Genomic DNA, 24,238 nt, shown 5'->3' with positions numbered 1-24,238 from the left:
GTGCTCTCTAAATCAAAATGTGTGGGTTTAGCTGAATCTTTTGCGCAGCGTGAGGTCTGTCTCTCTACCCTTCCGTCCAGGTGAGCAAAAAATGTCCTTAAATGTCCCCTTTCTTTCCGAGCTGCTAGAGTATCTAAGCAGTGTATACAGAACATGGAAGGCTGCCAGATGCTTTGTGATTTTTGTACACATCAGCACTTAATTTGGTGATGCAAATGCCGCCCACCACCCTGGCACCTCGTGCGTTCATTTTCCCAGTTTGACCTCCCCACCTGCTGCCTTTGAGGTTACATAGAAGTCCTTGGCAGTGGGTCTTACATCAAACTGGGGCACCCCCCTCTCTCACCACCCACCCTTTTCCATTGCTCTGGAGGGGCCCTGGCTATAAAGTCTTGACATCAGGGTCTGGTCTTGCCCAGCCTTAGCCAACTCGAAGCGCCAATGACCTTGGGTTTGTTTAAACCACATTTTTGGCTCTTCCTAAAGGGGAACTTTTTTCCTTGTTGGATTAATCAGCTCTTTTTTTTTTTAGAACACCCAGGCTGAAGGGGTGCAGGTGTTGGTATTTGGTTTGGGAGAATCCTTGAGGGGGGATGGGCAGGAACCAGGCTTGTGAATGGGGCCATACCGACCTCTCTCCCGGGATATTCAGTTTACTGATTTCTAAGAAATATATCTTTTTTACTGTTTGTCTCCCTCTCTCCTTTTTTTTTTTTTTTCAACTTTTAATGGCATTGTTTCTATTCCTAATTTATTCCCAATTTATTCCCATGCCATAAGCTTTTGTTTCTTCAATTTCTTCTGGGATATATTTTTCTTCTGTGCAGCCTCCCCTTCTGATTTAGGAACAGTTTGTTCCCTTTCAGGCAGGATCATCTGGATGTGGCAGGGTGAGCTCACGTATGGGTTAATCCGACCGACCCTGAGCTCTGTAGGTCCGGTAATGCAACTTAGGTGCTTTCTTCAGTTGGATATGCTCAAGGACCAGAGAATCTGCATCTGAACCCTTAAGTTGAGTGTGACTCTCTGTATTTTTAAGCATGTGCAGCAGAAATTCAGTGCTCTTTTTGGGCCGCCGACCTTGTGGCCAGCCCCACTTCTTGGCCTGGGTACATCTACCAACTCCACCATTATAATGTCAGAATGGTACATGTTGTTTCTGTAAAGTGGCATCTTTCTGATACTTTGTGGCCTTTTGTATGTGCATACCTTTGATGGCCTGGGCGCTTTCAGGAGTGTTCTTTTCCTTTTTCTTTTTTTTTTTTTTGAGACGGAGTGTTGCTCTGTCGCCCAGGCTGGAGTGCAGTGGCGCGATCTTGGCTCACTGCAAGCTCTGCCGCCCGGGTTCACGCCATTCTCCTGCCTCAGCCTCCCGAGTAGCTGGGACTACAGGCGCCTGCCACCACGCCCGGCTAATTTTTTTTGTATTTTTAGTAGAAACGGGGTTTCACTGTGTTAGGATGGTCTCGATCTCTTGACATCATGATCCGCCCGCCTCGGCCTCCCAAAGTGCTGGGATTACAGGCGTGAGCCACTGCGCCTGGCCTTTTTTTTTTTTTTTTTTTTGATACAGAGTCTCACTCTGTTGCCCAGGCTGGAGTGTAGTGGCACGATCTTGGGCTTACTGCAGCCTCCACCTCCCGGGTTCAAGAAATTCTTGTGCTTCAGCCGCTCGAATAGCTAGAGTTACAGGCATGTGCCACCACGCCCGGCTAATTTTTGTATTTTTAGTAGAGATGGGGTTTCACCATGCTGACCAGGCTGGTCTCAAACTCCTGGCCTCAAGGGATCCTCCTGCCTCAGCCTCCCAAGGTGTTGGGATAACAGGCCTGAGCCACCATGCCCGGCCTCACAAATGTTCTTAAGGTGAACACGAAGATTTGAACCTCTTGATCTGCATGATTCTGTGGTGTTTTCTGGATAAAGTGAATAGTGAACCATTTTCACAGATTGCCTCAAGCACCTTAGGGGAACAGATTTTTAAGGGATTTAAAAAAATGGCTCATTAACCTTCATACCTGGAAGGTAAAACACATCTTCATGACTCTGGTTTCTTTCTTAGGAACCTAATACCTAGAGCAGTGGTTTTCCATCAGGGGCAAGTTGCCCCCACCCTGGGGACAGTTGGCAATGTTTGGAGACATGTTTGGATGTCAAAACTGGAGTGGGGTTTGCCCATGGCAGGCAACCAGGGTAGAGGCCAGCGATGTCGCTAAACATCCTATAGCACTCAAGACGAATTCACCCTTACCCTGCCCCCCGTGACAGGGAATCCGGTCGCCAGGACATCCAAAGCACCATGAGCAAGAAACCCGGTGTGCTCCGACTTCACACTGCTGAATTCTTCCCTTGTCCTCTTGGGAGAAGGATCTTTATTCCAACAATGTGGCCATTTTTCTCTTTTAAAAATTTTATTTATGTATTTTTACGTTTTTTTATAGAGATGGGATATCACTCTGTTGCCCAGGCTGGTCTCGAACTCCTGGGCTCAAGCGATCCTCCCACCTTGACCTCCCAAAATGCAAATGCTGGGATTATAAGCATGAGTCGCGGCACCTGGCCTGTGGCCATTTTTCAAAACCTTGCTTGAACCATCTGTTAACCTCATGGCAAATACTTTTCCCTCTTAAGTATTTACCGAGTTTTTCTTAATGATTATAAAAGCAACATGTGCTCATCGTAGACATTTGCAAACTACAAAAGAGTACAAAGAATCAGGAAAAAAGTGGCTCATAACTGTAATGCCAGGACTTTGGGAGGCCAAGGTAGGCGGATCACCTGAGGTCAGGAGTTCGAGACCAGGCTCGCCAACATGGTGAAACCCCATCTCTACTAAAAATACAGAAATGTCAAGAGGCTGAGGCAGGAGAATCGCTTGAACCCCAAGCAGTGGAGACTACAGTAAGCTGAGATCGCACCAATGCACTCCAGCCTCGGTGACAGAGTGAGACTCCATCTCAAAAGAAGAAGAAGAATTAATTAATTAATTAAAAATAAAAATAATAGCCATCTTGGCAACAATTCATGCTGCCTAAATGAGGAGGCAGGGCGAGCTGTGGAGCCCTCTTGGGGGCCTGGTCAGCAGGGTACCTGTCCTCCACCCCCTAGTGCCTGGTACCCCTGGGGTGAAGCCAACTGAGCATGGAGACTGAGAGCCTGCCAAGAGCAAAAGAGGTTTTCAGGAGGGGACCTCAAGAAGCCTGGTTCCAATGCCAGCATGAGCATCTGGTTCTCAGTCAGTGTTCCTCCTGGGCATTCTGCAGGAGATCATTTCTTTTGTTTTCTTTTCTTTTGAGACAGAGTCTCACTCTGTTCCCCAGGCTGCAGTGCAGTGGTGCGATCTCCGCTCACTGCAACCCCCGCCTCCTGAGTTCAAGCGATTCTCCTGCCTCAGCCTCCTAAGTAGCTAGGACTACAGGTGCCTGCCACCACGCCCGGCTAATTTTTATATTTTTAGTAGAGACGAGGTTTCGCCATGTTGGCCAGGCTGGTCTCGAACTCCTGACCTCAGGTGATCCACCCACCTCGGGCTCCCAAAGTGCTGGGATTACAGGTGTGAGCCACCGCGCCCAGTAAGTTTCCATTTTAAACACTCCACAGTCTGTATTTCCTATGAATTGGTACTTGGATCTACAGACTTGTTTGTATTTGTGTTCAATCTTTTTGCCAAAAAATATTTCATAAATGGTGTTGAGCGTGCTTTCCTCACAGACGCACAATGACCAATTGTCTCTTTGTGGTATCAGCAGCCATTGGTGCTTGATGACAGGATCCACAGTTCATTAGGAGTGCTTCTTTATTTCTGTTTGGTGAGGTGACCAGGTCACCAACCCTTCCCAGTTCACCTGGAACTTCCCCCGTTTTGGTACCTTCAGTCCCATGTCCCAGGAAACCACTCAGTCTCAGGACAGCTGGTCACCCTGCAGGAAAGCCATGTTTTAGGCAGTGACTCTTCCCACCCCCACTCTGCCTCCCTTTGCCATAGTGGGCAGAGAAGTAGGAGACAGGATGTGGATAACGGGCTGGAGAATGCAGGGCGAGGGGTCTGTATCTAGTGGCCAGTCTTGGGTGTAATTGACACCTTAGTAGTTGTCCACCTAGTATCCGCTTTCACCTTCTTGCAATCCCCTGATTTTTGATTAGGTAATGGTCCCTACCCACAGCCCACATGCTTCACGGGCACTGATGCTAGCCCCAGCTTCCATGACCAGCTGCTCCCTTCCAGAACCCAGGACGAAGCCGGTCAGTGCAAGCCAGTCCCCATGCCACACCTTGGGCCAATAAATCACAAGGGGTAATTTGTCAGAGGCATTTGGGAAAACATTTCCTTATTCTTTTTTAAAAAAATTATATTTACTTTTATTTTTTTCATCTAGAATTTCTGATGAAGATCACTCTTTAAAATATGTATATGTGGCCGGGAGCGGTGGCTCACACCTGTAATCCCAGCATTTTGGGAGGCTGAGGCGGGCAGATCACGAGGTCAGGAGATTGAGACTCTCCTGGCTAATATGGTGAAACCCCGTCTCTACTAAAAGTACAAAAAATCAGCAGGGCGTGGCATCGTGCGCCTGTAGTCCTAGCTACTCGGGAGGCTGAGGCAGGAGAATGGCGTGAACCTGGGAGGTGGGGCTTGCAGTGAGCCAAGATCGCGCCACTGCACTCCAGCCTGGGCGACAGAGCGAGACTCCGTCTCTCAAAAATAAATAAATAAATAAGTAAATAAAGTATGTGTATGTGTATGTACGTATGTACACACACACACACCATTCAACCATTGGCTGGGCATGGTGGCTCACACCTTCCTGCACTTTGGGAAGCTGAGGCAGGAGGATATCCTGAGCCCAGGAGTTTGAGACCTGCCTGAGCATCATAGTGAGACCCCATCAGAACAAAAAAAATGGTTTAATTACAACATATATAATTGAATTTTATTTTATATATTATATATATGTTTATATATAGACCATAGATATATATATATATATATATATATATATATATATATATATATATATATAATTCAAATAGTTGAATTTAGGCTGGTCAAGGTGGGTCACACCTGTAATCCCAGCACTTTGGGAGATTGAGGCAGGTGGATCACACCTCAGGTCAGGAGTTCGAGACCAGCCTGGCCAACATGATGAAACCCCATCTCTACTAAAAATACAAAAATTAGCCGGGTGTGGTGGCAAGCGCCAGTAATCCCAGCTACTCAGGAGGCGAGTTTATGTTACTTTGTGTAAACATATGCTTTCATTCCTCTCAGTGAGAGATACCTAGGAATAAGATTGCTGGATCAATTTATCTTTACATTTTTATTAAACTTTCCAACTGCTTTCCAAAGTGGCAGGCCCCATTTTACTTTCCTACTGGCAATGTGGGAGAGTTTCTGTTTCTCCATATCCTCACCACTTATTATTCTCTTTTTGAGTATTAGTCATCCTAGTGGATATGAAGTAGTATCTCATTATGCATTGCTTTTCTTAAAGATATGGTCTCACTCCGTTGCCCAGGCTGGAGTAGAGTGGCACAATCATAGCTCACAGTAGCCTCAAACTTCTGGGCTAAAACTATCCCCCCACCTCAGCCTCAGCCTCCTTAGTGGCTAGGACTAAAGGCACACACCACTGCGCCTGGCTAATTTTTTACCTTTTTTTTTTTTTTTTTGTTTGAGATAGAGTTTAGCTTTTATTGCCCAGGCTGGAGTGCAACGGTACGATCTCGGCTCACCGCAACCTCCACCTCCCGGGTTCAAGCAATTCTCCTGCCTCAGCCTCCCAAGTAGCTGGGATTACAGGCATGTGCCACCATGCCTGGCTAATTTTGCATTTTTATTAGAGACAGGGTTTCTACATGTTGGTCAGGCTGGTCTTGAACTCCCGACCTCAGGCGATCTGCCCGCTCTGGCCTCCCAAAGTGCTGGGATTACAGGTATAAGCCACCATGCCCAGCTCTCTGGGTTCTTTCCTTCCTTCCTTCCTTCCTTCCTTCCTTCCTTTCTTCTTTCATTCTTTCTTTTTTCTTTTTTTTTTTTTTGTAGAAGCCACAGGAAGAAACAAATCATGAGGGGATGCTTTGACAAGCTACAAACACTGGAGTCATAATATACCTGTATTTAACTTGGTAAATCCAACTATGCATGTTTGAATGTGAGAGAGACAGAGAAAGAGACAGAAATGAGACAGACAGAAAGAATAATGCTTTAAATAATGCAGGGGTTTCTGCCCTCCACTCTGTAAGAACATAGAACCCATGGGCTGAATAGAAGGAGGAGAGGGCACAGCTGTCCTTCCCTCAGCCTGTCTCAATCCAGGACCTTCACATTCCCTATGCTCAGCATGACTCCAGCATTTTGTTTTTGTTTTTGTTTTTGTTTTTAAGACAGAGTCTCACTCTGTCACCCAGGCTGGATTGCATTGGCACGATTTCAGCTCAGTGAAGCATCCACCTCCCGGGTTCAAGCGTTTCTCCTGCTTCAGCCTCCTAAGTAGCTAGGACTACAGGGACGTACCACCACACCTGGCTAATTTTTTTTGTATTTTTAGTAGATATGGGGGTTTTACCTTCGTGGTCAGCCTGGTCTCAAATTCCTGGCCTCAAGTGATCCACCCACCCCAGCCTCCCAAAGTGCTGAGATTACAGGTGTGAGTTACTGCACCCTGCTTATTTATTTTTGAAAGACGGTCTCACTATGTTGTCCAGGCTGGACTGCAGTGGTGCCATCAGAGCTCACTGTAGCCTCGAACTCCTGGCCTCAAGGGATGTCCCTGCCTCAGCCTTCCAAGTAGCTGGGACTACAAGCACACAGTACCTCATTGGCTATTATATCTTTTTATATATTTATTTATTTGTTTGTTTATTTTTTCAGACAGAGTTTTGCTTTTATTGCCCAGGCTGGAGTGCAATGGCGTGATCTTGGCCACCGCAACCTCTGCCTCCCGGGTTCAAGCGATTCTTCTGCCTCAGCCTCCCGAGTAGCTGGGATTACAGGCATGCATCACCATGCCTGGCTAATTTTTTTTTTTAATTTTTTTTATTTTTAGTAGAGATGGGGTTTCTCCATGTTGGTCAGGCTGGTCTTGAACTCCCGACCTCAGGTGATCCACCCACCTCAACCTTCCAAAGTGCTGGGATTACAGGCATGAGCCACCGCGCCCGGCTGGCTATTATATCTTTAACACATCTCCAAGGTTTCCTCATCTCCATTTTGAACAGAGAGGGCTTCAGCAGGTAACAGCATCTGGCCTAAATGTATTTTATTTCTTTTGTATATGTTTTGTTTTGTTTTCTGTTCCTGTTTTTTTTTTTTTTTTTTTTTTGACACGGAGTCTGTGTCATCTCGGCTTACTGCAAACTCCATCTCCCAGGTTCAAGCGATTCTCCTGCCTCAGCCTTCCAAGTAGCTGGGATTACAGGTGCGCACCACCACGCCCAGCTAATTTTTGTATTTTTAGTAGAGACAGGGTTTTGCCATGTTGGTCAGGCTGGTCTTAAACTCCTGACCTCAGGTGATTCACCCGCCTCGGCCTCCCAAAGTGCTAGGATTACAGGCGTGAGCTACCGCACTCTGCCTATAAAAAATTTAAGGCCAGGTGTGGTGGCTCATGGCTGTAATCCCGGGACTTTGGGAGGCTGAGGTGGGCAGATCACATGAGGTCAGGAGTTTGAGACCAGCCTGGCAACATCGTGAAACCCCCGTCTCTACTAAAACTACAAAAATTAGTTGGGTGTGGTGGCACGCGCCTATAGTCCCAGCTACTTGGGACTTAAAGCAGGAGAATCTCTTGAACCTGGTAGGTGGAGGTTTCAGTGAGCCGAGACCGCAATAGTGCATTCCAACCTGGGCGACAGAGCAAGACTCCATCTCCAAAAAAAAAAAAAAAAATCCAGTTTATCACCTGTATCACAGGCAGTACTGGTGTTCTGCTGTTTTCTGGTAAAATCTTCACTTCATGTTTTAAAATTTGTGGTAATGTACCAAGTATCACAGCCAATTCGTTAATCTTCCTTTCTTATAAATTATACTATTAGTTTTGCCTCTTTTTTTTTTTTTTTTTTGAGACAGAGTCTTGCTCTGTCACCCAGGCTGGAGTGCAGTGGCACGATCTCGGCTCACTGCCAGCTCCACCTCCCAGGTTCACACCATTCTCCTGCCTCGGCCTCCCAAGTAGCTTGGATTACAGGCGCCCACCACCACGGCCAGCTAATTTTTTGTATTTTTAGTAGAGACAGGGTTTCACCATGTTAGCCAGGATGGTCTCGATCTCCTGACCTTGTGATCCACCCGTCTCGGCCTCCCAAAGTGCTGGGATTACAGGCACGAGCCACCGTGCCTGGCTTTTTTTTTTATTTTAAGATGGAGTTTTGCTCTTGTTGCCCAGGCTGGAGTGCAATGGCGCGATCTCAGCTCACTGCAACCTCTGCCTCCCGGGTTCAAGGGATTGTCCTGCCTCAGCCTTCTGAGTAGCTGGGATTACAGGCATGTGCCACCATGCCTGGCTAATTTTTGTATTTTTAGTAGAGACGGGGTTTCACCATGTTGGTCAGGCTGGTCTCGAACTCCTAACCTCGTGATCCGCCTGCCTCAGCCTCCCAAAGTGCTGGGATTACAGGCGTGAGCCACCATGCCCAGCCAAATCTAGGGCTGGAACATGGCTGCAGCATACAAATAGAATTGAATTCCATAGTTTTGTTAACCCTGTTTTTTGTTTGTTTGTTTGTAGTTGTTGCTGTTTGTGAGACAGAGTCTCGCTCTGTCGCCTAGGCTGGAGTGCAGTGGTGCAATCTCGGCTCACTGCAAACTCTGCCTCCTGGGTTCAAACCATTCTTCTGCCTCAGCCTCCCAAGTAGGTGGGACTACAGGCGCCCACCACCACACCCGGCTAATTTTTGTATTTTATTAGAGACAGGGTTTCACCATATTGGCCAGGCTGGTCTGGAACTCCTGACCTTGTGATCCGCCCACCTCGGCCTCCCAAAGTGCTGGGATTACAGGCATGAGCCATCACACCCAGCCCCTGTTTTGTTTTTGTTTTGCTTGTTTCTTAGGGTTGTTTTTCTATTTATGGTAAAGGCATTGGCTTTCCATTTGTAGCATCAATAGAATATTTCCTGTTTACAATAACCGTATGTCATAGTAAATGGTAAAGGGATTTAAAGCAGTGGTTTTCAGCTGCCAGAGGCCTGAGAGAGTTTGGGCACACTCTGTATGATCAGGCAGAAGGCCTGTGGGAAGTTTAGCTGAGGACAGGGCCAGGAAAGGTGATGGACAGTGGGGGTCTGTCCTGGTCACCAGGCCCCTGGGTCCTGCCCACCTGCTTGGAGCTCCCCACCCATCACACATGATGCTGCCAAGCCCTCTCGGTATTGTGGGCAAATACCTTAGGAGAGAAGCTGATGAACTTTGTTTCCTGAAATGCACAGATTCCTTGGACATCCCTGAGAGGTCAATCATGAAAGTCAACTTGGTTTTCTCCCCCTCATTTGGGTTCAGAATTTAAAGTCCACACACACAGGCAGTAAGATGATATAGATAAGGACCTCATCACTCGGTTTCGGATGTTAAAATGTCTAGGTGGGTTAGGGGTGATTTGAGATCACACAACCTTGTGCCACAAAGAGGAATTCCCAGGCCAGAGGGAGACATTTTATTGCCATGTGATGATCTTACCATTGAGTTGAAAGGCAATCTTGTTTCATTTTGGATTCTTTCTTATGTTTATGTCTTATAAGGGCACTTTGAATTTCCAAGCAAATAATAATTTTGAATTAGCTTTTAATCATTGTCTTCTAGCACAGTTATATGATCAGAAACATGCTGTGTGATTTGATTGCTCTCAAATATATTGAGATTTGCTGGAACAAAATAAGTCAGGTTAAGTTTTGTAAATATACCATGCATGCTTAAAATGAATGTATCTACATTTGTTCCTGAGATACAGGTTGATGGACGGATGGCTACATGGATGTGATGGAGATGGTTTACTATCGGGACCTTCCGCATCCTGCTGATGTTTTGTTGCTTAGGATATGAATGGCTGAGCGGAGGCTGTAAAACCTGGCACTCTGCTTGGGTATGAGGTTCTTCCTGCCATCCTGCCATCATTTACTTTTTATGTTTTGTCGCCAAAAGTGACCTTGAGGAACCCTGGGAGCTCAGGAAGGAAGGAGCGCCCAGAAGCAGGGACAGGGAGCTGGTTGGGGAGGACCAGAAATCAGGTTTGTGAAGGTTCCAGAGAGGACCTGTCCTTGGGAGGAGAGTGGGAGACTGAGATGGGGGAGGGGTCATTGGAATGATGCGGGAGCTACTTGGCATTGTCCATTGTGAGGCACCACCGGGGTCATCAGGGATTGGTGGAGAGGGAGTATAAAGCCCCAGGGTTGCTAAGGGAGGGCCCAGACCGAAGAAGGTTTGGTGGATAGCAGAACCTTTGTCTCCCTCTAATTGCTCCTAAGCCTCACGCTCCCTTGCCCGCTCCCTTGCCCCGCGTGTCCTGTTGCTTCCCTGATCTTCTCCGTGACCTGTAGCTAAACCTTCCACCAGCGCTTGAGAACTTAATTTGAACCGGATCCTTTCCCAGACCCCTTTCTTCTTCTCCTCCTCCTCCTCCAGGTGCCCAACAGCCCCCTTCTCCTTTCCCTTCCCTTACTTCCCCCCTTCCCCTCCCCTTCCCCTCCCCTTCCCCTCCCCCTCCCCTCCCCCTCCCCAACTCAGATCCCGGCCGGTCCCCGTCCCCTTCCCTCCCCCCTGCCCTAAGCCACCTCCACCTCTGTCCTGGCCGCCTCAGGGCGCCCTGAAAGGACCAGGACATGCGGGTGTGGTGGATGCTCTTTTGGCTCCTCTTTTTGCTCCTGCTGGAATTTATCAGCCATCAGTGCATCTCTGTGAGTAGACGCTGGACCCGTGGGGTTTCTTCCTTTTTACTGGGCTGTGTCACGTGGCATGAAATTACACAGCTCAGGCCTGTAATCCCAGCACTTTAGGGGGCCGAGGTGGGCAGAGGCAGATCACTTGAGTCCAGGAGTTGAAGACTAGCCAGGGCATCATAGCGAAACTCCATCTCTACAAAAAATTCCAAAAAAGATGAGTTGGGCCTGGTGGTGTGTACCTGTTATCCCAGTTACTGGAGAGGCTGAGGTGAGAGGATCGCTTGGGCCCAGGAGCTGGACGTTGCAGTGAGCCGAGATGGCCCCGCTGCACTCTTGTCTCTAACAAACAAAATGGACCAAAACAAAGTGAAATGTCATTTGATTTGTGTCATCTGGTTTGATGACTTTCTTTTTTTTTTTTTTTTTTTTTAAGACAGAGTCTCACTCTGTCGCCCAGGCTGGAGTGCAGTGGCAAGATCTCGGCTCACTGCAACCTCCGCTTCTGGGGTTCAAGCAATTGTCCTGCCTCAGCCTCCTGAGTAGCTCAGATTACAACGCCTGGCTAATTTTTGTATTTTTAGTAGACCACCACGCCTGGCTAATTTTTGTATTTTTAGTAGAGACGGGGTTTTACCATGTTCGCCAGGATAGTCTCCATCTCTTGACCTCGTGATCCGCCTGCCTCAGCCTCCCAGTGCTGGGATTACAGGCGTGAACCACCGTGCCTGGCCAAAATATATAACCTTAAGTGTAAGTTTTACTAACTTTGGAAAGTACATACACCAGCATAAACCAACCCCCTTTCAAGATCTACATTATTTTATTTATTTATTTATTTATTTTTTTGAGACAGTTTTTCCATTGTTGCGCCGGCTGGAGTGCAATGGGGCAATATCAGCTCACCGCAACCTCTGCTTCCCAGGTTCGAGCGATTCTCCTGCCTCAGCCTCCCGAGTGGCTGGGATTACAGACATGTGCCACCACTCCCAGCTAATTTTGTATTTTTAGTAGAGATAGGGTTTCTCCATGTTGGTCAGGCTGGTTTTGAACTCCTGACCTCAGGTGATCCGCCCGCCTCGGCCTCCCAAAGCGTTGGGATTACAGGCGTGAACCACCGTGCCCAGCCAAGATCTACACTATTATGTCACCCCAGAAAGTGAACTCTCACTCTTCCCAGCCAGTCTCTTTCTTATCATAGGTTAGCTTGCTCATTCTGGAATTTCGTGTGTACAGATGCATGCCATGCCATAGGTACTCTTTTGTGTCTGCTTTGTTCTGCTCAACACCATGTTTCTGAAATCATTACCATTGTTGTCTGGTTCTCTAACTCCATCATTTCCATTTCAGACTCAGCATATGCTGAGTTCAACCTGTTGAAGGGCTATCTCTGTTTAATTCACCATCTTGAAAGAAACATTGAAAATTGAGATGTTTTCAAGAATATATAGTCAAATCCTGAGGAATCCATGTAGAAATGTTATCACGAGCTGTCTGAACTTACTCAGGGGACGTCTTCGTCTTCACTCACATAAGAGTCTAATGGAATTAATATCAACAGTCTTAGAGAAATCCCACACTATTCATGCCATTTTCATGATCTCCACCTTGGTAATTTTTTTTTTTTTTTTGAGACAGTCTCGCTCTGTCACCCAGGCTGAAGTGCAGTGGTGCGATCTCGGCTCACTGCAACCTCTGCCTCCCGGGTTCAAGTGATTCTTCTGCCTCAGCCTCCCAAGTAGCTGGAACTATAGGCGCATGCCACCATGCCCTGCTAATTTTTTGTATTTTTAGTAAAGATGGGTTTCACCGTGTTAGCTAAGATGGTCTCAATCTCCTGATCTCGTGGTCCACCCACCTCGGCTTCCCAAAGTGCTGGGATTGCAGGCGTGAGCCACCACGCCCGGCCCACCTTGTTAATTTTTAAGCACTAAAATTTGATACTTATTTGTGAATGAAGTAATCTCTTCATTGTGTGTGTTTTTTTTTTTTTTTTACTTATGCTGAGCTTTAAATGACAAAGATTCCTATAATCCAAGAGAGAAGTATTATTTAGAGGGATTCTTTTACCATGTGATATATAATAAATGCATCCAATGCTATACATCAATTTAAAAAACAAGTAAATAACTTTAAAGAAAAGATAACTACTGCCCAGGTGCAGTGGCTCACACCTGTATTCCCAGCACTTTGGGAGGCCGAGGCAGGTGGATCATGAGGTCAGGAGTTGGAGACCAGCCTGGCCAAGATGGTGAAACCCTGTTTCTACTAAAAATACAAAAATTAGCCGAGCGTGGTGGCAGGCGCCTGTAATCCCAGTTACTCAGTAGCTGAGGCAGGAGAATCGCTTGAACCCGGGAGGCGGAGGTTGCGGTGAGCTGAGATCATGCCACTGCAATCTAGCCTGGGTGACAGAGCAAAACTTTGTCTCAAAACAAAAAAGAAAAGAGAAGATAATTACTTTATACTTAGCTTGTCTTACCCATGAGTGACGGGCTGCATGTGGCCCAGGACAGTTTTGAATGCAGTTCAACACAAATTTGTAAACTCTCTTAAAACGTTAGGAGATTTTGGCCAGGTACAGTGGCTCATGCCTGTAATCCCAGCACTTTGGGAGGCTGAGGTGGGCAGATTACCTGACGTCAGGAGTTCGAGACCACCCTGGCCAACATGGCAAAACCCCATCTCCACAGAAAATACAAAAATTTGCTGAGTGCACTGTCAGGCACCTGTACTCCCAGCTACTCAGGAGGCTGAGGCAGGAGTATCACTTGAACCTGAGAGGCAGAGGTTGCAGTGAGCCGAGAGCACACCACTGCACTCCAGCCTGGGTGACAGAGTGAGACCCCATCTCAAAAACAACAAACAAAAACAAAAAAATGGCCGGGCACGGTGGCTCACACCTGTCATCCCAGCGCTTTGGGAGGCCGAGGCAGGCAGATGGCCTGTCAGGAGTTCAAGGCCAGACTGGGCAACATGGTGAAACCTCATCTCTACTAAAAATACAAAAATTAGTCGGGCATGGTGGCAGAGACCTGTAATCTCAGCTACTCGGGAGGCTGAGGGAGGAGAATGGCTTGAGCCCAGGAGCTGGAGGTTGCAGTGAGCCGAGATTGCACCACTGCACTCCAGCCTGGGCGACTGAGTGGAGCGGAACTCTGTCTCAAAAAAAAAAAAGAGGTTTTTTAAAGATCATCAGCTATTGTTAGTGTTAGTGTATGTGATGTGTGGCTCAAGACAACTTTGCTTCTTTTAATATAGGCAGGGAAGTCAAAAGATTGGATATCCCTGCTTTATACCAAGAAAGACAACACAACACCCCACATTTGCAATGCCTAAAAACACTACCAGCCATCTGAAAAACATGTGACTTCTAACTTCTGTTCTTTTTTGTAGCAGTGGAATCCCACGGTGATATCTGAGGGATGTGGTTACCTTTTGGAGGAGGTTGACGGTTTCTAAGGATGATTCTTTCTGAGTGAAATATTGTCAGTGTCATTGACCTTTTCATTATTTCAACTATTATTATTCCAGGTTATCAATACTCTGGCTGACCATCATCATCGTGGGACTGACTTTGGTGGAAGTCCTTGGTTAGATATCATTATTGAATTTCCGAGAAGTTATAAAGTTGTCATTATCCTCTGGACAGTTTACCTTTGGGTGAGTATACTAACTTTCTGTAGAGGTATACTTGTAATCACAAATAAGAATAAATTATATAAAACAATTCACGTTTCTGGACTTCATTATGAATATGTGGTTTTACCCAAAAAATCAGGGAAATGATTTATTAGCATAAGAATTATGAAAATATCTGCCATTTACATTATGAAAATTAAATAGGTCAGTGTTTGTTTAATAGAATGTCAACAGAGCTTTTGGTCAAAAATAAGTTTTTTTAACCTTTGTGCTATTTGTCACAAATGGAGTATGAGGTTTCGTCACTTAAATAGGAAATTCTTTCTAAACTCTTCTGTTTTATAGTTCTATCGTATGGGTGGAAGAACTATAGTTCTATCGTATGGGTGGCTTCCAGTCTCCTCTCTGAAGATTCACTGCAGAAATGAGCTGACAACAGACAGCTTAACAGGAAAAGAAAAACATAGAACAGGCATAAACATGGGAACCAGCTGAAAAATGAGACTGCTAGAAGGGCCGGATGGTTGATGCTTAAAGAGCACCCTCTTCTGAGGGGAGAGGGAGATAGATGGAGATGTAGGCCATTTAGAGGGGCAGCAAATGATTTTTAGGGGAAATGAAAGAGCCCAAGGAACAAACAATTGGCCTGAGACAAAGTTCCTCTGAGGTCATAGGGACGAGGTGACAAACTGCCGGAAGGTGAAGGGCAGAAGTGCACTGCGTCTCATGATGCAGAGAAAGCCCCAGAGAATCTCTCAGAACTGCCCTCCAAGAGAATCAATGAAAAGTGTGTCTGGGCAGGGTAATTTTGAATGAGATCATTCAAAGTGCATGTTCCCACTTGCAACTGGAGAGAGATCAGTATGTCAAAAGTCTGTACTTGGTAAGAATTTGGCTGCTTAGTTGTGCCATAATTTGTCTTTTGAGCCTTTTTTCCTTTGGGTAAGTTGAGCTCTACATTTTGTCTTGCCATTCATGACAGTAAAAATATGGTTGTCTGGGGGCTGAACCTCCTTCTGAACAATGATCCAAGATAAAAGTACTAATACCACAATGCTTTTTTATATTCAAGGGAAGAGGAAGTATGTTTCAGTTTTACCACCTAGATAATTACACGTCATTTGGCACTGCCTTTCAAGATATGTAGAAAACAGAAAATATATGAGTTGTGAAGATATCTAGGCACATTTAACATTCTCTATGCCCCTTAGTCCTGAACAGAGAATTTTCGGTATAAATTGGAGGAAGCTTTTTTTTTTTTTTTTTTCTTTTCTCACCCCCAAGACGAGTCTCCCTCTGTTGCCCAGGCTGGAGTATAATGGTGTGACCTCGGCTCACTGCAACCTCCACCTCTTGACTTCAAGTGATTCCCCTGCCTCAGCCTCTCAAGTAGCTGGGATTACAGGTGCCCACCACCATGCCCAGCTAATTTTTGTATTTTTAGTAGAGTCGGGGTTTTACCATGTTGGCCAGGCTAGTCTCAAAACCCGACCTCAAATGATCCACCCGCCTCAGCCTCCGGAAGTGCTGGGATTACAAGCGTGAGCCACCACGTGAGCCAGGGGAAGTTTTTAAATTTACCACTTTTTAACAATTCCATTTAGAAAGGTTCAGTTGAGCTGTTGGACTTGGACAACTTCGCACCTCTCATCTTTGTCCTTGTCATCTAGTCATCTATACCATTACCTCCTAAGCAGGGAGACATCATGGGTGCCATGAAGCATTCATGCGTGATGGCATTTCTTTGCTTCTCATTTCTTCATGTGTTTGACATTTCTCCTAGCTCCAAACGGGGCCAGCTACGTTTCCTATGAAATGTAGCAGTAGCTGTGGGATTGACGTGGTTGCTGTTTTCATCTTTTTAGATTACCCATTGCTTCTCTCGAAATCCTAGTACATGATTTTTTTTTTATCCTATGTGCAGAAATCAGGAAAAAACAAATTCTACAAAGAATTTGAAAGATATTATTTCAGGCCAGGTGTGGTGGCTCATGCCTGTAATCCCAGCACTTTGGGAGGCTGAGGCAGATGGATCACTTGAGGTCAGGAGTTCAAGACCAGATGGGCCAACATGGTGAAACCCCATCTCTACTAAAAAGACAAAAATTAGGCAGGCATGGTAGCAGGCACCTGTAATCCCAGCTACTTGGGAGGCCGAGGGACAAGAATCGCTTGAATCTGGGAGGTGGAGGTTGCCGTGAGCCAAGGTAGCTACGCCACTGCACTTCAGCATGGTTGAGAGTGACACTCCGTCTCAAGAAAAAAGTCATTTCAATGACTACCTCAGGAGATTCATAGGTATCTGACCCACATCTGAGATGGGATTTGCATTGCATTTTAGCTATGATGAGAACAAATATTTAGTATCTTCGAAGATTAAAAGCATACTGTGATAATATGGAAATCTTGGTGGGAATTCAGTCATTAGTGAGAATGTTTTGCGTTAAGTTCAAACCAGCCTCAATGAAGCTGATGTGAGGGAAGGGAAAGTGAACTCTGAGTAGAGCAGGGACGGAAGGAAGATGCTCCAGTGCAGATCAGGAAGGAGCAGGGGGTGAAATGTTACAAATTCTAGAACTCAGAGAGCTGAAGGTAATTACTTCCTTTTCAAGTTGTGAAACATGTTAACCTGTGGTAAAATACTTATAAGATGATAATTACCATCTAACCGTGTTGAAGTGTACAGTTCCGTTGTGTGAAGTATATTCATGTCATTTTTTTTTTTTTTTTTTTTTTTTTTTGAGACGGAGTCTCACTCTGTCACCAGGCTGGAGTGCAGTGGTGGGATCTTGGCTCACTGCAACCTCTGCCTCCTGAGTTCAAGCAGTTCTTCTGCCTCAGCCTCCCAAGTAGCTGGGACTACAGGCCTGCATCACCATGCTCAGCTAATTTTTGTATTTTTAGTAGAGACGGGGTTTCACCATGTTGCCCAGGATGGTCTCCATCTCTTGACCTTGTGATTCACCCGCCTCAGCCTCCCAAAGTGCTGGGATTACAGGCGTGAGCTACCGCACCTGGCCTTTTTTTTTTTTTTTTTTTTTTGAGACAGTTTCAATTTTGTTGCCCAGGTTGGAGTGCAATGGCACAATCTCAGCTCACCACAACCTTTTCCTGCTGGGTTCAAGTGATTCTCCTGCCTCAGCCTCCCGACTAGCTGGGATTACAGGCATGCACCACCATGCCTGGCTAATTTTGTATTTTTAGCAGAGACAGCGTTTCTCCATGTTGGTGAGGCTGGTCTCAAACTCCCGACCTCAGGTGATCCACCTGCCTCGGCCTCCCAAAGTGCTGGGATTACAGGAGTGAGCCACCGTGCCAGCCTCATGTCATTCTTGTGTGTGTGTGTGTGTGTGTGTGTGACAGAGTCTCATTCTGTCGCTCAGGCTGGAGTGCAGTGGTGTGATCTCAGCTCACTGCCATCTCCGCCTCCCAGCTTCAAACGGTTCTCTGCCTCAGCCTCCCGAGTAGCTCGGATTACAGGCGCCCGCTGCCGTGCCCGGCTAATTTTTGTATTTTTAGTAGAGACGGGGTTTCACCATCTTGGCCAGGCTGGTCTTGAACTCCTGACCCCGTGATCCACCTGCCTCGGCCTCCCAAAGTAGTGGGATTATACGTATGAGCCACCGTGCCCAGCCGTCATTCTTATATTATTATTTCCTAGTTGTCTTTCCTGAAGACTATCTTCCAGTCTGAAAAGGGACATGATGGATCCACAGATGTACAGCAGAGAGCCTGGAGGTCCAACCGCCGTAGACAGGAAGGTATGGCTCTGTTGGAGTCCCCATAGTGTGGAAATGAGTTTGCCCTGGAAAGGGAAAGAACAGCTTCTTGCCCTCAGGTTTCTCACCTTCTCCTCTCCTCACTCTCACCAAGGGCTGAGGTCCATTTGTATGCACACAAAGAAAAGAGTTTCTTCCTTTCCAGGAAATAAAATTGGCCGGAAAGACGTCATTACTCTATGGAGACATGTGAAAACAAAAGTTACGCCTAAAATCCGTAAGATGAAGGTGACAACGAAAATCAACCATCATGACAAAATCAGTGGAAAGAGGAAGACCGCCAAAAAACAGTAAGATGTGCCTTGACACAAATACTGTTGTATGAACCATGTGCCAATCAAAGTAGACAACTGTAAAGTCCTTGAGAATATTTTCTACAATATTTGTGGCAAATTCAGTGGGTTCAAAATTGAGTTTGTCCTTTCTGCTTCATTAGTTTAAGCTGTATAATTCCTTTCCCTTCCTACATTCTTGTTTGTCATTTTTTCGGGGGAAGAGGAGTTGCTAGTACTGGCATTGGTTTTCCTTTCTCTCTCTTTTTTTTTTTTTTTTTCCTGAGATGGAGCTTTGCTGTTGTTGCCCAGGCTGTAGTGCAATGGCACAATCTCAGCTCACTGCCTTTTGGGTTCAAGCGATTCTCCTGCCTCAGCCTCCCAAGTAGCTGAGATTACAGGTGCCCACCACCACGCCCAGGTAATTTTTGTATTTTTACTAGAGATGGGGTTTCACCATGTTGTCCAGGCTGGTCTCGAACTTCTGACCTCAGGTAATCCACCTGCCTCAGCCTCCCAAAGTGCTGGGATTAGAGGCATGAGCCACCACAGCCAGCCTTTTTTTTTTTTTAATTTTGAGATACAGTCTCGCTCTGTCACCCAGGCTGGAGTGCTATGGTGCAATCTTGGCTCACTGCAACCTCTGCCTCCCAGTTTGAAGCAATTCTGCCTCAGCTTCCCGAGTAGCTTGGATTATAGGTGTGTGCCACCACATTTGGCCAATTTTTTTTTTTCTTTTTTCTTTTCTTTTTTTTTTTTTTTTGAGACAGAGTCTCACTCTGTCACCCAGGCTAGAGTGCAGTGGCATGATCTTGGCTCGCTGCAACCTCCACCTCCCAGGTTCAAGTGATTCTTATCCCTCAGCCTCTTGAGTAGCTGGGACTACAGGCATATGCCACCATGCCCAGATAATTTTTGTATTTTTAGTAGGGGCGGGGTTTCACCATATTGGCCAAGCTGGTCTAGAACTCCTGACATCATGATCCGCACACCTCGGCCTCCCAATGTGCTGGGATTACAGGCATGAGCCACCATGCCCAGCCCAATTTTTGTAATTTTAGTAGAGACAGGAGTTCACCATGTTGGCCAGGCTAGTCTTGAACTCCTGACCTCAGGTGATCTGCCTACCTCAGCCTCCCAGTGTGAGCCACGACACCCAGACTGGATTGTTGAATTCAATGCTTGGGTCACCTCCAGATTCATTTTCACAGTCTTTCATGTTTTGGTCATATTACATTGTGTTTTGCTGCCATATGACTGATCTTTTTTTGTTAAATGTGAGATACTTGTTAAGAAATATTTAGCAATGAATTGAGGCCTAGTAGCATGTTATCTTGCTGCGGAAGAGATGGGAGTCTACTTCTGGGGGATGGTCAGGGGTCCTCCATACAGGCTGCAATTGAGGTCGCCGGTGCAGGCTCAGTCCCTACAAAGGCCAGGGTATTTCCTGTCCACCTCTATTCTGATGCATGACTCTTCTGGGTCTCAACCAGAGCCAGTGGACTTCAGTATGGGTCGCTTTCATTGGCAGACCCTCAATCTACTTGTTTTCCTTCTAATCCCATGCATGTGTGCAAAAGCTGCTGTGCTTCTTTGCATCTCAGTAGTTCCTTCTGGAATTCAGCAATGAAACTCAGGGACATGGGTTCCATATGCGAGGCTGACTTTCATCCTGGGTTTCCTTCTTCTCCATCTTCACCTCATGTCTGTTTACTGCCGTGTTAGCAATTTGATGTATTCAATCATGGGTTTTATATTCTGTTTGGTGTCCCCCATTGTTCTCATCGGAGATCAGAAGCTTCAGATGCACTTACGTCAACTCAAGAGTAGAATGCTTCCTTAGCTTCCCTCCAGAGTCAGGTTTTATGTTTCTAGTTCCCAAGTGCACAGCAGGAGTAGTGATGTCCTCACTGGCTTCTCATTTGCATTAAACTGTGAGCTTCTTTAGCGTGGGGACAGGACTCTGCTCCCATTGCATTCTCAGCACCTCACCACACACTCGTTGTTTGAGGCCACTCCAGACAGCATGTGCTGAAGGATGCCCTGTGGTCAGAAACAAGTTCATTAACTTTCTCTTTGAAGTGTTTTCGTCCCTGTTTCCTAGCGTTCTGGGAATTTTACACATCCTTCCTATGAAACCAAGTATCAGGTGAGATCCTTAGGATCAGGACCATGAATCAAGTGGTGTGAGGGCAACACAGCAAACTTTCCCATTTTAGGCCGTTTCCTTTTTCTGCCCTCAATCTCTGTGAACTGAACCTTGTTAAAGTCAGTCAACACCAGGGTGGATGGTTTGCCATTGTCACCTATTTTCAGGACATAACACCCTGACTTAGGAGCCATTCCAATCATTTGTAATTCAATAGATGTGCCCAGCCTTCAGATTGCCTTTTCTCTCAACCAGGATCTTTAAAGTCGATGACAAGAGTTCCAGTCGTGAATCATGGCAAAGTGCAGTAGTGAACTGCGGGGTTAATGACACCATATTCTGGAAGGATCTCTCTTTGGCTGATGGTCTGAGTTCCGGCATCAGCCTCTGACTGAGAATCAGGTCTCACACAGGAGGAGTCAGATGAGGAGCAATCCTCTGCTTCCGATGGAGTTAGTTGTGATGAATTGGTGAGGTCTGGTTTTTCACACAGAACTGAAATGAGCTTTCGCTGTGTCAAGCACAAGACTGACCCCAGAAACACACATAGTGTACCTCATAGAAGCTTTTAATAGTCTTTATATTTACTAAAGAATAGGACTAACTATGGAACTATGAAGATGAGCTGGAAATGACAGGTGACTTGCCAGCAGGCCAGAGTGTGACTTTTTTTTGTCCCTGAATGGGAGGTGTCAATTCTCCCTTCGGTTGTGAGAATCAGTTGGTTCATTTGTGGAAAGGTTGCAGGGGGGATCTTTGAATCACAGCCTTCAGATGCCAGAAGGGCAGAGGGAATCCCACACGGGCTGGTGGATCATGTGTGTGCATTTCTCTCCCTTCTAATCTGAGGAAACTAAGCATGAAAGAATGTGAGCATGCAGAAAAGGAGAGGTAGGTATCAGAGGCAGAGGAAAATGGGAAATTGGATATGAAAGAAATACACACCTACAAGTGAGTTCAGAAACTGAACCCCACCCTCCTGGGAAACGCCCATTGGAGTGTTGTTTTTAACCTTTGTACAATGTTTAGACCCAGTAAATGCAGAAATAGAAACAAATGGTCAGAAGACATCGTGAGAGAGAGAGAGAGTTCACAAAACAGAAAACAAAGTACCTTAATATTTACCAGTGACCAAAAGATGTGAAGTAGCAAAACGTCTCCTGACCCCATTGCCAGCTAGACTGTGTGGAAACTCGGTTCATACCAGCCATTCTAGGGGTGGGGTGAGTTGTTGTCATCCTTAGGAAAGTGTGTTGTTGTAGGATCAACCACATCCTTCAAAAGGACTATGCCTGTTTATAAGCCCAGCTGTTTCTGCCCTGTGAAACACGGTAAGGATGTTAATACAAAGACAATACAGCTTTATGATAAAAGATGCTCAATGAAGGATGAATTAGGGATATACTGAGGATGGGGAAGGAAACTATCATCTCAGAAGTCAGCAGGCAGTAAGCAAGAGGAGGAATCAATATAGCAACAGTTTGGATCAGACTGTACAGTTTTTTTTTGTTTTTGTTTTTGTTTTTCTGAGATGGAGTCTCACTGTGTCACCCAGGCTGGAGTGCAATGACGTGATCTTGGCTCACTGCAACCTCCGCCTCCCAGGTTCAAGTGATTCCCCTGCCTCAGCCTCCCGAGTAGCTGGGATTACAGGTGCCTGCCACCACGCCTGGCTAATTTTTTGTATTTTTAGTAGAGAAGGGGTTTCACCATATTAGCCACAATGGTCTCAATCTCCTGACCTCATGATCCATCCGCCTCGCCCTCCCAGAGTGCTGGGATTACAGGCGTCAGCCACCGTGACCGGCTCAGACTGTACTCTTATAGCCATCTGAAATACGTTTTCTAGGTATAGATAGATTGTGTAAGGGTACAGTTGTGAGGATAAGAGAAACATGGCAGATTATTTAAAATCATCCTGAAAGTGGTGCTTTATCTGATGAAAGTGATTGTAATCCATAGGAAAATGTTTCAACGTGCGCAAGAGTTGCGGCGGCGGGCAGAGGACTACCACAAACGCAAAGTAAGGAGCTTCCTCCCCGCAGTTGCAGGATAGTTCAGTGCTGATGCAGATGATGCCACGGCCCTTAGACTCTCTCAACATTCAATTTCTCATGTGTTGGCTTTTTCAGATCCCCCCTTCTGCAAGAAAGCCTCTTTGCAACTGGGTAAGTTTGCTTGTTTTCCTTGCTTTTGGACATAGTCTGCCAGGTCAGGACATGGATACATTTTTCTCCCTACAGCTCTGTGCTCAAGCCCTGCAGAGGGAGATGGCAGAGAGAAAGGCTGCCTACAAGCATCACAGTCCCATCCCTGTTGGTAACCATGTTGTGCAAAAACACTTTCATCCCCACCCAGTGGGGCCCCTGATCTAATATTCTAAGTGTCAGAGGTCCCGTATTTGTAATAGCAAATGGGCCCTGACTGTAAATTAGTGAAGAGTGAATGTAACTTATTACCCACAGGGACAATTCCAAATGAATGCCTTAAATGATGCTCAGCTAAGCTGGTTCTTGTGTGGCCTCTGTACCTTCAAAAGCTGCCGAGTCCTATGATTACACGTGATGGGACTTGTACACTTGAAGTGAAACACAGTTTTAAAACTTGCTTTGTTTAGAATTCCCACCTCATTTTTCCATGGACAAAAGTATTCTTCATGTCCTAGTGCACTTACAATTTGGTATTACCTGGGAGTGAAAAGAAATATTATAGCCATGCCTAACTGACTTCTTGAGATAAGATTGTTCTGTCAGAAAACCCTCTCCCAGTTCCCCTGCAGCTCTTCAGGAATCCACATCTCTCCAGAGCTCTTTGTTCTCATGGGTGGCACCTCCAGAGTGAAGAAGATCCTTTGTCAAGAAGGGAAACAGAGGGGAAATGAGAGGGTCCTGCAGGCAGAGCTGGAATCAACTTCCACTCTGCCTCTTGCAAGCTGTGTGACCCTGGGCACAATTTCTCCTTCCTCTGGAAACCTCTGTTCTCTTAGATTTGGAGCAGGGTGGTCACACTGACCTTGCAGAGTTCTGAGAATCAGAGACAGAACATAAAAGGCCTGGAAAACATTCTCCAAAAAGAAGCTGCAACATGTGTGGACAATGGGCTTTTCATGCCTCTCTTACTGTCTCTTACTGTCTGTTGACCTGGTGCAAGAAACATGCTCTGGTGATGGCTGTGAGGGAGTAATGAGGATAGACATAGACACTCCTGTGTCTCAAACATGCTTCTTTATTACTCTGTTATGACTCTGTCTTCCCTGGGGCAGGACCCCAGCCTGCCTACATTTGCAGACAGACAGAGTGGCATGTGGAGACAACAGTGTGTCCCAATGACTTTTCTTTACCCCCCAGCTGTCGGCAGTACTCAGTGGAAGGGTGATATTATGACACTGATACTGCTATTTTGAAACCCGGAGGATGGAAAGGTGCAAAAATCTATCACCAGCAACAGAAGGTGCAGACTGTGTTGGTGGCGGTAATTTTGTCCATCAAACGGATATGTGTGAAAACATTCCCTCCTTTGTCCCTACA

The 24,238-nt window shown here is 46.1% G+C and overlaps 1 protein-coding gene and 1 pseudogene across 1 annotated transcript in view; one reads left to right on the top strand and one right to left on the bottom strand.

Annotated features, from left to right (window-relative positions):
* The window catches only part of LOC115932781 (titin-like), a 136,791-nt gene that overhangs the window by 103,800 nt on the left and 8,753 nt on the right, over nt 1-24,238 (top strand). The window contains 6 exon segments of the mRNA XM_063699572.1: nt 10,136-10,221; nt 14,404-14,532; nt 18,173-18,272; nt 18,385-18,580; nt 22,674-22,734; nt 22,844-22,879. Of these exon segments, the coding sequence (XP_063555642.1) occupies nt 10,136-10,221; nt 14,404-14,532; nt 18,173-18,272; nt 18,385-18,580; nt 22,674-22,734; nt 22,844-22,879 (608 nt within the window).
* Nucleotides 763-1,239, bottom strand: LOC115932780 (large ribosomal subunit protein uL22-like; annotated as a pseudogene).

This window comes from Gorilla gorilla, chromosome 18, assembly GCF_029281585.2.
Source record: "Gorilla gorilla gorilla isolate KB3781 chromosome 18, NHGRI_mGorGor1-v2.1_pri, whole genome shotgun sequence".
In the NCBI taxonomy this organism is placed as follows: domain Eukaryota; kingdom Metazoa; phylum Chordata; class Mammalia; order Primates; family Hominidae; genus Gorilla; species Gorilla gorilla.
The sequence above is the reverse complement of the archived record's forward strand: the minus strand, read 5'-3'. Positions and strand labels throughout refer to the sequence as shown.